The sequence below is a fragment of the Triturus cristatus genome, chromosome 3_1 (genome assembly GCF_964204655.1).
Source record: "Triturus cristatus chromosome 3_1, aTriCri1.1, whole genome shotgun sequence".
Taxonomy (NCBI): Eukaryota; Metazoa; Chordata; class Amphibia; order Caudata; family Salamandridae; genus Triturus; species Triturus cristatus.
In genome coordinates this window covers 634002089-634014931 of record NC_140583.1, presented here as the reverse complement: position 1 = coordinate 634014931, position 12843 = coordinate 634002089, and the positions used below count along the sequence as shown (strand labels likewise).

Here is a 12843-nt window from a genome sequence, read left to right as displayed (position 1 = left end):
GCCAAAAATTGAAGCCGAAGTCGCTGTGGGAGCGCCGAATGAGACTTCTCTCGGCGCGTCTCTCCAGGTCGACATCCTCCCCTCGGTCTGCTTTGGCGGACGGCTTCAGGTCTGGCCGTGGTTGTCGTCCTCGCCTTTCTCCGATGTCACGTGAGCGTCGCTACACGGTGGGTAAGTGTCGCAGTTCATCCCCGGGGGCTGGTTTCCGGCCTACTGGGGGCGTGGACTCTCCACGGGTGATGCGGCCCCGGGTGTCGTCCTATCCACCATTTCCCAGTGTTGGGGCATTGAGAGTCCAGATGGAGACTTATGCGGCGGCTTTGCAGGCCTCGCTGGCGTCTCCTCCTCCTTCCCCTCCTGGGGCGTGAGCGGATCCCTCACCTCGCGCAGGGCCCACTGTGGCACTGCCGGTGGCTCCGGCGCGACTTGGTTGGATCCAGGCTTGGAGGATGTGGTGCTGTTGGGGTGTGGCTCCTCTGGGGCACCTCCTTCAGGCCACGGCGCGGCGTCTCTACCTCGCCTGGTGTCGCGGGAGGTCGCCGGGACTCGGGTCGCCTCCCCGAGCCCCTCTCGGTCCCTTGGCTGGGTGGTCCTGTCTAAGGCGCTGCGGCGCCGGCACCAGCTGGACCGTGCGGAGCCCCAGGGGTCGGTGGCCCCTCCTCTTCCTGCTCCGGGTCGAGGTCGAGGGCAGACCCCTCGTCCCTCTCCGGGCCCCTCTCGTACCTCCTCACAGGCGGCTGCCTCGTTGGAGGGCGAGTCGGAGGTTGTATCGTCCCTGGCGCCACCACAGGGGTTGCCGGGCGACCTTCGCTTTCTTCTGGGCCGCGGCCGGTGGAGGGCTTCGGGCCCCTCCCCGGGCCCATCCCGTTCCCCCACGCAGGTGGTTGCCTCGGCGGGGGTCGGGCCGGCGCTCTCCCGGCATGGCTCCGGGGCCAGTGCGGCTCCAGCTCTGTTCCGGTCTCCGGTGCGGGGTGACTTGGAGGTCCCTGGCATGGCGACGCCGGATGGCGCCGGTGTCCTGCCTCAAGCACCGGACTCTACGGCTCTGCGCAGGGGTCGTACTGCGAATTCGTCTTCGGACGCTCTTTCTCTGGAGGCAGACTGCATATTGGTGTCGTCCTGGTCGCCGCGTGGTGTCCTTTTCACCGGCATCGAAGGGTGACTCCCCGCCCTTCCAGAGGCAGGGGTGTTCGTCGGAAGAGCGGCAGGTCCCTCATTCTTTGGCTCATCCTGACTTCCAGGTCTGGCCCTTGCCCGCCCCGCTTGGCCTCAGGGACGGTAGCCATAGTTTGCAGCCATCGCTGACAAAGGAGTTGCTTTCTCCACCGCAGGGCCCTACAGATGTGGGTGCGGCCTTGGCTCACGCGGTGTCCACGGCTGTGGGCATCCTACGCATGGGTGACCCGGTGACTCACTTTCCGGTGGACCGTCTGTTGGAGTTCCTCCACCAGGGCTCTGGTGCGAGGGAAATCTTGCTTCCCTTTGAAGGTTTGCTCCTTTCTGCCTTGACAGGGGCTTGGAGGCGTCTTGCCTCCGGGGACCCAGTGCCTCCGCATCTTCTGTATTGGTACCTTCCGACGCCGTGTGACCCGGCAATGCCTGTCCTCTCACGCCTCAGCCGCCAGTCCCCTTCTGCGGACTGCTTTTCCCTGCCTGCCACCCCTGTTGGCTCCGCCGTCCAGAGAGGCCTGCTGGCTAGACACTTGGGGACGCAACATTTTCGCCTCGACCAGCTCAGCCCTGCGGGCCCTTAACACCTTGTGTGTGCTGGCTAGGGCCTCCTCCTGTTTGTGGGACTCTGCTGAGTCTCTGGGGTCTGCAGCGTCCCAGGAGTCTGCTCAGGTGGATTTGCGGCACCATGCATTGGATGGCCGGGAGCTTGCAGCGTTTATCCTCCTCCTCCTTCGTCCCCTCCTTAGTGACTTCTGAGTTAGGGTTGCTTTTGGGCCTTCTTAGGCCGGCGGTTATGGTTGTGGAGTATGTTTTTCTGTCCGTTTACGTCCTTCCTTGGGATTGTTGGCTGCTGGACGGCCCATTGGTTGTTGTGTGTAAGTTCTGCAGGAGTTGTTGCGCAGACTTGGCCCTGAGATTGGGCCTTCTGCTTTGCTTGGGCTGCTGTCAAGCCTGTAGCGGGGGTGCTTTTTTCCCCGTGGTTCTTTTGTTTCTTCCCCTGCTGCGGAAGTTCTTCCAAAGAGGGTTCCCATATATTGGGACTTCATGTGCCCTATGTGGGGTTATGGTAGCTGTCATATGGCTTGTGCTCTGCTGGAGGGTTCTGGTCGCCTTCGGGTACCTGTTCTCCATGGTGTTTACATAGGTTGCTTTTGCTTCCTGAGGTTGTGTGCGCGGCCGCTCGTGGTGCTGGCCCGGGCCTCTCCTCCTCTCCCTGCTTCCGTTCTGCGGTCTGGGATGTCCCTGTGTTCTCCCTTGCCAGGCGTTGCCTACTTGGTCTTCCTGGGGCCTCAGGCTGTTCTTCTTGCTTCTTGCCTTGACTGCCCGTATTGTTCTGGCTGGCTGGCTGCTCTCCATCTGGAATGGGCTCGCCGGCTTCTCCTTGGTTTCCTTGGGCCCTCTAGGCTTCTTCTTCTTCCGTCTTCCTGTCTTGGCATTCGGCGGAAGCTATGTTGCCTTAAGGGGAAGTGGGGTGCTTCGGCCTCCTCGTCCTTGCCCTTGGTTCCTCTGCTGTGAGTGTACGAGCCTCTTCAGCCTTCTTTCCCTCCAACCTCCCCTTGGGGTCGGTGGGGTTCTGCTTGTGGGGGTTCCCTTGGCTTGGCAGGGGCAAGGTTCTACCTGGTCCACAGATTTGGTCTCCTGTGGGGCCCTCTGTTCTGCTTTGGCTAGTGGGGTCCTTTCGTAGCCCTTCCTTCCAAGGGGGTATTGCTAGGGTATCTATTCTACGTGAAGGAATCTGCGGCTAGTAGTCTCTATCAGATGTACGAGAACTTACCTTCGATAACGATGTATCTGGTAGAGACAATTCTAGCCGCAGATTCCTTCACGGCCCGCCCTTCCTCCCCTGTTCTGCGAGGACCCTTGGGTTGGTCTTCAGTACTCGCCTCCCAGTGGGGGGCTGTGTCTCCTGTGAGTGCCTTCCTTGTTCTTGACGGGTGGCTCCGTCTGGAGACGGTTCATTCCTCCCTTGGTTCTTTGGAGGATGGGGTTTCAGTGGGTTGGTGCCCTGCTGCTCTGGCTATGCCATGTTTGGGGGGGGGGGGTTGCTTCTATCCTTGTCCTCCCTCCTCTCCCTTCCTTCCATTGCTGTCCTCTGGTTTGAGGGTCCTCTAGTCATGTCTTGCTCTTGTCCTTGTGGGTGGTTGCCCTCTAGGTTGGGGTGGCTTGTTGGTTTGTTGTCCCTGTCTGTCTTGGGACTGGTCCCCTTCCTTTCTCAGGGGGGTGGGATTCCTACGTGTGCCATGACTTTTATGCCTGTTCTTCCCTTCGGGGCACAGGGATGGGAGGTTGTCTATGTGCGGGCAGGGTGGCTGCACAGGTTTCTGCTTGTTCTTGTTCTTTCTTCTTTCCCTACCTTTGGGGTCTGCGGTGTTGGCACTACCCTGGTGGTGTTGTTAGTCACCGTTTCTTTCCAATTTTTCGGCTCTTTGCACACTGCTCCCATGCTCCCACAGTTTTTTATCTGGTGGTTCCGCGTTGTGGTGCGGAAAAGTTCTCCGAAGAAAACTGACGTGGGCACGCCGGGGCGGGTCTTATGTGACCTCGCTGACGTCTCGTGCGCGGACGACGCCTGGGCGGAGTCGTGTGATGTCACCCCGCCCCCGGCGCGCAGGGATGCTGTGGCAAAAAGTTTCCGGATCCAGTCTCACACCTGGGGATAATTCTACGTAAAGGAATCTGCGGCTAGAATCGTCTCTACCAGATACATCGTTACCGAAGGTAAGTAACTCATTACACTTCTCGGTTAATTGAGGAAGCTTGGGGGTAAGGTGTGGTAGCCAGTGTGAGGATGATGACCAAACTGACCTGCATCTTAGGAGACAAATCGGAGTAGGGTCTGGGGACAACAGGTGACCCATGTGCATCACTTGTGGGTTGGTTCCTAAACTGTGGCCTATTGTCTGTCTTGGCAGCCAACCTTTGGAAGTACGTGTCCTGGGCATCCCATTGCTGAGGGTCCCCCTGCTGTCTTGGCAACAAGTGCCACCTAGTGAGTTCTACCATCACCCACTTAAAGAGATCCAGCTGCCATGATTGCATGGGTGGGGCTTCTGGAAACTTCCAGACAATGGCACTACAGTGTTTTGCCAACACATACTCTAGGTCTATAAATCTGAAGACAAGCTTGCTGTTGTGTGTATGTGGAGATTCCCAGTATGCACAGCAAAGTGTCAGCAGGTAATGCCTGGTCCATAATGTCCAACAAAATTGTAGCTACCATCTCCCAGAAGTGTCCAATATTGGAGCATGACCACACCATATGGTATACGTCTGCCTCCAAGGCAAGGCAGCAGTGGCACCCAGGGGCCAGAGTCAGAAACATGCGATGGATGCGATTAACAAGCAATCCTGTGCACACATATAGTTATAAAGTCAATGTTGACAAAGGTAAGCACAATGAGGGAAACGAAATTGTTCAGATAAAGACAAGTTGTTCTTTAATCCTCATAGAAGCATGACCAACCGACACGTGTTTTGTCGGGGAAAAATAAACCCACGACTCTTCAAGGCTGCCAAAAGTTGCATGAATGAAGTAAGTGCACACAGCCGGTGATAATTCCAACCCGGCAGGTTGTACGACTCGCAAGTAGAGACGGTGAAATTCAGACAAGGTACACTGATTCGAAAAACTAGCTTGGTTGCCAACAAAGTCAAATGTAATGTCGCGAGTAAAAATATGCCAAAATCAAGAGTGAATGATCTGAAGCAGGTATGGATATGTTGCCTCAAAAATCGTCAGTAAAACCAAACAGCCCAGACAAGAGTAAGTGTCTGAGGACTGAATTATTACGGCAGCAAATAAACGCGTCCTGGCGGCACCCATCCGGATACAGAATAACTACGCGCACAGGTATTAAGTAAGTCTGGTGCAGGTAATTAAATTGAGTGAACTTCAACTGAGGGTTTCTAGACACTTTGTGTACCTGTTCAAGCAACACGGCCCTCTGCCTGTCTGTGAGCTCCTGGTCCATTGCGGCCGCCCATTTGTCTCTGAGACGGGGGCAGTCTGCAATATGGGTGTCTAACAGTGCCTTCTACAGCACCATGATAGACAGTTTGTCATTACCGTGAGTAAACAGGGCCTGCGTGAGCCTAGAGAGGTCCAACTCTAGACACCCGGTTCCCAAAGGCACCCTCTAGCGGCCAAAAGTGCGCAGTAGGACAGGAACTGGCCCTCTGCAAAGCCATATTTTTTCTGAACTTCGGAAAAAGTTAGAAGGGTTTTATGTACATAATGGTCTCCCAGCGTAGTCAGGCCAGAGTCTTTCCATGGTCTGATATTATAGTGTGCAGCCACTCTGCGGAGAGTCAGCAGTGTCCATATCAATAGGTTCAGAGAGTTGAGCAGCTGACAACGCTTAAGCTGGACGTATCTGTGCCAGCAGTGCTAGGCGTTTGTGGTCAACCGGCTGGCACACAGGGCAGCCACCCAGGGATCCATCAACTGGCTTATTATTGTGTGGTCCCCTAGATCTCTCTTTTCAACTTCTACTGTTCAGGGCTGCAAGCGTCTAAAATGTCATTACAACTGGGCTGATGCATAATAAAGCTCATAATTTGGTGCTCCTAGCCTAACATGTTCTTGCGGGTTGGGGGACATATATTTTGTGGAGTGCCACACTCTTACGGCCGGCCCCCCAAACCAGATCGGAGAAGATAGTCCATCTCTCTGAAGTAGCACCGGGGAGAATAACTGGAAGAGCTGTGAAATACAATAATCAAGGCAGCACCAGCATCTTAGCTATGGCCATCCTACCCTTCGAAGACAATGGCAGGGAGTTCCAGAATGCCAAGGAACTGCGCCTACTCACTACAACTTTGCATTACTCGCGGGAGGACTCTGCCCACATCCGTGAGGTACACTAGCACATCATCCGCGTACAGCGACATGATTTACCAGGAGTTGCCACTCCGAAATCCCCCACTGCGGTCCATGCAGGTGGGTGAAAAAGGCACCCGAAGGGCTCCATTACCAGTGCAAAGATGATCAGCAACAACGGGCATCCATGCTTTGTACTTTGTGGACCCCGAATGCAGCTGAGATCTCTCTGCCTTTTCACACTCTGGCCACTGGGAGAGTGTAAAGTAACGATATCCATCGCACTATCTCCGGGCTCAGACACATTCTCTTCAGTAATTCTATCAAGTAGGGCCATGCCAAGGTGGCAAATGCCTTCTTGATGTTGAGAAAAAGAGCCGTACATGGTGAAGTCACCTGCGAGTTTTGTCCCATTATTTAGGAGAGGCGTCTTAGATTCAAGAATGTTTTTATCCGTGGAATGAAACCATTTTGGTCTTGGTAGTCAGAGTATTAAGACCTCACCCCAATGACGGCTTTGATAGTAGTCCATAAACTCCAGGAATAATCAGTCAATATTCTCAGTAAAAGGCTATCCAAACCCCAAAATAGGCATGCACAAAGGCAAAAAAGGGTTCCACTAGTCTAGTAGTTAAAGTGATTGTTAACTTTCCACAAATTATCAGTGGTCGATGTCATAACTCCTTAAGTCCAGGCTTGAGGTTGGGTACAGTGACGCAACCATCAAAATGTGATATGACCGGTTAGCAAGAAGTAAAAATGTTCTGGCAGCTAACATTGTTTGTTAGAGAACCAGTACCAGGGTGTTGGAAACCCAGAAAGTTCCTGTAGATACGGCAGATATGATAAACTCCCAAGTACCTCATGTAATGTGACCACAACCAGTGGCGTCCTGTGTTCGGAGCATCCAGGGGATAAAATATACGCACTTGAAGCGCAGACAGGCTCACATTGCTTTTCCAGGGAGTAACACATTCTAGAACAAACATGACCACCAAGGAGCCCTGTAATAGAGAGGTCAAATAGTTGGCACTACCTATTCTGGTTGTGCTAGGGCGGTCCTCATTTGGGTGGCTCCAGGGGTACCACTGAAGGTGGACAGCACAGTGGTAGACCCAGAGGGCAGATATGTGTTGGTGGAAGGGACGCTAGACGAGGTCCCGATCACTCTACTGGCGATTTATGGACCCAACATTAATCATCACCAATTTCTAATAAGTTTGACCCTGCAGGATACATACCCTAACTGCACCTAGTATATGGGGTGGGGACTTTAATACTGTGCATGACGTCACTTTGGAAAGGTCAATGCCTCCTCTACAGGGAACATTAGCAACTAGAATGGCAAACACCCAAAGAGATTGGCTCACACATGGACAAATGCAGTACATCTGGCGTTCTGTGCACCCAATCAAGAGTAATTTTCGCCCCACTCCGGCAAAATCAATCAGTCACTCAGGAATTTATAAATGACACGGCTATTCCAGGAGTGTACCGGCTCTGAAGGGCTCTACAAACATTCTCACACAATACCATCTCACTGAAAGACAGTCTAATAACAGGTTTTAAGAGCACACCTAAAGCAGTTTCCCCCCTCAAACTCGCAGATCTAGAGGGAGGGCATTCCATGTCTGCGCAGCACTGTAGAAGGACACACTACCCCATTTTTTCCACTTACTTCTCAGAACAGGGACAAGCCCAGCCACGGAATAACGGAGGGTTCTAGCTGGATGGTAATGGATGATCCTTGCAGAGAGATAGCGAGGGCCCATCCGATAGGAAGTTCTGTGGGTCAGAACTAACATTTTAAACTGCATTCTCTCCTTCATAGGGAGCCAGTGTAGCTCCTTTAAACATGGGAGAATGGAAGTCTGCCTAGGGGCTTTTAATAGCGTCCTCGCCGCTTTATGCACCATCGGTAACCCTCTGCAAATAATGCGGGAGACCCAGATAAGGTGCATTAGCATAGTCCAAACGTGAGAGTGTGAGAGCATGTATCACCGTTTTATGCGCCTGAAAAGGGAGCAGATTCAAAAATGTCTTTACAGACTTTAAGAGCCCAAAGCAGGAACATACAACACTCGCAACTGCAGACCTAAACATAGCTAGCAGTCGATCTTAACCCTTAAATTTCGGTCTACCATGGCTGGAAGGAGAGTTGGTGTGACACGTTAGTGGTGATACTGCTTGGCCAGTATCAAAAGTTTTGCCCTTGGACAGTCCACCATTCCTCTGACCTTCTTTGCTCTGCCTCATCCCTTGAAAGAGGAAGAGAGACTCCATCATTTTGACTTCAATAGATTACTCTTGCTTGGATCGTACTGAATAACATTGTGTGGACTGTCAGCTCTTTGTGGGTTTCTCTGGGGTGAAGAACAACAAGGGAGTGCTAAAGTGGAACATCTCACAATGGATAATCCTCTGTATTAAGATCAATTAATGTTGGAGCAGAAGGTTTGCGTTTGAAAGGCTCCTGTGAGCCATCGAGCTGCAGAGCTTACCTGGGATGCACCGGAGTGCCTGTGGAGTGCTACTGTAAACTGTGAAGACTTGTGCATTTCAGCAACCCCAGATTATTTTTCTCTGCTGTCTACTTCTTCTGCCTACTGATGGAGGGCTAAACCCAGAAACTCGTATTTAGAGATAACAGCACTACCTGCACCAACTTTGGTGAAAACCTGCAGCAACTTTGAAGTAAGTGTACTGCATTGACCAGAATGGAATGGGGTGGCCAGTGCGTGGATGAGAGGCAGCGTGCTCCTTCCCCCATTGTGCTAATAGCAGCCCCTGAGCCACTTCATTGTCTTCAATACAGTTCCCAGACATTCTAATGTTTGATTTTTCTTTCTTTAGTGTTTTCCCTTAGTTCTAGGGATTTTAGCATTGCAGCCATCCATTTTTAGCATGGGTAATATTTACTGAGATACCTTTAACTCAGAATCTGGGTCACTGATACCTGATCTCTAAGCTCTAGACGTGCACTACATTATTGCTTTAGGAGTGTATCAAGGAAACCTGCTGCTACCTAAATGTTCCTTCAGTTTCTAGTATGTGCAAGCATTTGCCAAAGGTCGGTCTGCAAGGTTCACACTTTGAAGCTGCTGCACTTTGCTTTTCAAACTGTTTAAATGTAATTTGTTTTCTTTTCTATTTATGCTAATATGCATTGTTTTGTTTTCTTTAAAGGATGTAACTTGAAGATTTTTAACAACCAGGAATTTGCGGCCCTCTTGTCCCAGTCTGTAAATCAGGGCTTTGAGGCAGTATATCAGCTGACTCGTATGTGCACAATACGAATGAGCTTTGTCAAGGGCTGGGGCGCCGAGTACAGGTAAAACTTTCATGTTTTTTTGTTAACAACAAAAACATCTAATGCAATGAAATACACAGATTTGCATGACTAAATGATTGCCGTTACACTCCACTATGTTGTACTAAGCATGAAGTAGTAGCTGTTAATACTTCAACATTTCAATACGGTTTCAGAGTTACTGTTCTATCATTCCACTACTCCTTGCTCACACTGACCGAACAGGCACTTTTCAGCAGTCTTTTTTCTCACTTCTTTTCTGCATCTTTCATGATGTGGACTTTTTAGTAGTAAGCATGACTTTTAGTCCAGCATGCATTCAAGTAAAATAGCATGCATTGCTAAATATTCCTACAGATGAGAGAGTTTCTGTATTACTCTATCAGTTGACACCCAGAATCTAAGACTACTGTATTTCTAGCATTAAAACAGTTTGATAGCTTCAAGAGCCCCCAGGTCCCACTCTGGGTACATTGCTGCCTCAAGAACTCGGCCCATATGTGCTCACTCTCATTCAATCCCAGTTTCTTGTCCTGGGCAGTGTAAACCTGATTACAGAAATGTTCTGCATTATTGATCTGATCTTTTCTGCTGGAAAAATGATAACAGGAAGCCTTTGACTTCTGCTAGATCTTGAATCCGTTCCACATTTAAAATGGCAGTGCTAGCACTGGTTCTAGACACTGTACCATCTGAGCATTCATGTGCTCAGTAAACCTACATGATATGTAACCTGCACCTTCATGAACTTCAATTGTTGATGTCCACCAGTACCAGTTCCATTTGTGTCACTGTGTCGAACTGTGGTTTAGACAAAGGTTCTTCCAATAATGATGGTCATCTTGATCTTCCCTTTTTTTAGATGAATAGATGTTCTGCTTAAGTTCCTACGCAAGATCAAACCTTTTCCAGTTTAGAGTTGATCAGTCATAGGCTTGTTTTTTGATCTTGCTTTCTCTGTTATCAGGTACAATAAGTCATTGAACCACTTAAAGGAGTAAGAAGAATCCTTGATGCCACCTTGGTGGGATGTCTGCTTTCCATTTACCTCATCCTACAATGAGTGAAATCTATCCAACAAATCAACAGTAGTGATTTTCAGTGGCTAAAGATGACCTGAGCTTGCTGGTTTCAGACTCTCAAGTTATTCATGCCCCTCTTGAGTCACCCTTATGTTCCCTCTTTCCCAGGTCATCAGCCTATACCACCTCCAGTAAAGGCGTTTGCAGACTACACTCCGAATGTCCGTTGGCTGGAGAGGGAGTTTAGGCTGACCAAATTAAAAATGACATGATCATTCAAACACATTTTTATGGATGAATGGTATCTTCCTGTGTCTGAGGAGGGAAGAAACTGAGATGCTTCTCCTGGAAGTGAAGCTTGTACCAATCCATACCTTCACTTCAAAAAGCCATAAAAATGGGACAAGCCAAGGCTTGATACACAAGCTACAAATAATCTATGAATACTACTTAACTCTGAAATGTGCTTCATTCCACTGACACTCTGTAGTGAGTGAAAAATACAAATCTCCTACTATCCTTGCTAAAGAAAGGTTCATAGCATGTGTGGGTAGATACATATGCTCTGCATACTCCAGATGTATAGTTCTGGGCACGGGCATTACAGCTTGTTTTTATTCGAAGATGTTATTGAGTCATGGGATGTGCTTTGACTCCTCCCTTAGTCCATAATGTGCCTGGGCACTAACTCCGCTGTGTATCATTGGCACAGGTAACAACATCCTTTTCGGGTATTTCCTCATCAACACTGGCCCCACTTGAAGCCATATTCAATTCCACCACTAGACTTATCCCATAGAAAAAAAGAATTGACCAAATCACCCCAACTCTTAGCAACCTCCACTGCCTCCCACTTGAGATGTGGATATAGTTCAAGATTGTATGCATCACTTACAAAGCTTTACACAGCCACAGACCTACCTTTTTATCTAGTCTTCCCATACTATCAGGAGGCGCAATACTATCAAGAAGCAAAATCTACTTAACCTTATAAACTCCTAAATTCCAATCCTCTTTAGCTCTAAACAGTCATTCTCAGTTGCAACACCCAGCTTTTGCAAGTCTCTACCCCTAGGCCCAAGATGCAGCCATGACATTCTGTCTTTCAAGAAAGGCCTCCAGACTTATCTTTTAAATCATACCTCAATGGAGAGTAATTCAAGTCTAGGGAGACCCATAGAAAAGTCTCCATCTTCATCGCCCACACATTTTCTTCTGGACATCTCCTTCTCCATTCATGTTACCTTTATTCATCTGTTTCACTTTTTGACCCCATGGTCCACCCCTCTACCTCCCTCCCCCTTTCATCTTCCATCCCATCCTCCACCACATTTCTCTCCCTCTATTCATGCTGATGTAAGTTGTTTAGTTCCCTGTAAAGTGCTTCAGTACCTGTCCAAGCGACACAACGCTATATAAAAACTTCAAATTACTAAAACACAGAGGCAAAGGTGTTTCCTCCCTTTATTTCCCCATTCCAAAAGACGTTTCCTTCTGTCTACCAAATTCTAGACCTGGAGCCACTGAACCAGCACATCCTGTTGGATCACTTTTATATGACAACCCTGCAGGACTCCGTCTAAGGGCCTTCATGACGGCGCTAGATTTCAAAGGGGCCTTTTTCTATATCCTCATCCACACTTCGCATCACTTCTTTTGTGGACAAAATTGCCAAATCAAAGTCCTATCCTTTAGAATCACTACAGCTCCCAGGGTGTTAACGAAGTGCCTGGCAGTGGTGGCCATGTTTCTCCGCAAAGGCTTCATTCATTTCTTTCCATAACTCAATGAATGGCTGGCTATCAAAGACTGGAACCTTAACATGGGCCTCACAAGGCTTATATGTCCTCCTTATGAACTCCTCCACTCTTGCAAAATACAGTTTCTGTCCTGGAAAGTGGCTTTTGTGGTACCAATAACCTCACTCAGACTTGTCAACGAGTTACAAATACTCAGAATTCAAGAGCAATTCATTCAAGTGCACTAGGACATGGTGGTCCTAAGAACGAATCTGAAGTTCTCACATTTCCACATTAACAAGTCTATTGAGTCACCCATAATTTTTCTGCAACCAGATTCAGTAGAGGTAAGGACGCTACACACCTTAAATATAAAGTAAGCTGCCATATTCCTTATTGGCAGGTCTAAATCTTTCCACAAAAATAACTAGTACTTTTTAGGTCTTGCTAAACCCCTCAAAAGACATACCATTTCCAGGGCAGGCATTGCAGGATGGATCACGTGTTTCATCAAAACTAGATATGTACTCTGGGCACTGACCGGGCATACTCTACCTTTCAAAAAGGGGGCAACCATGGCTTTTCAATGTTACATCTCATTAGCAGACATCTGCAAGGCAGCTACCTGGTCAACACCACTCACATTTACAAAACACTACTGTGTAGATATTTTAGCGTTCCACAAAAATCACAAGAATAGGTACCGCAAATAATCTAGACAGCCAGTTTGTGTTTACATTCATAAAGGCACTCGCATGTGAACAATGTTTTGATTTCTCA

The 12843-nt window shown here is 49.2% G+C and overlaps 1 protein-coding gene across 1 annotated transcript in view; it reads left to right on the top strand.

Moving 5' to 3' along the window:
• SMAD3 (SMAD family member 3) overlaps positions 1 to 12843 on the top strand; it is a 348680-nt gene that overhangs the window by 318687 nt on the left and 17150 nt on the right. The window contains exon 8 of the mRNA XM_085644602.1: positions 9179 to 9323. Within this exon, the coding sequence (XP_085500728.1) occupies positions 9179 to 9323 (145 nt within the window). The remainder of the gene's footprint in view (positions 1 to 9178; positions 9324 to 12843) is intronic.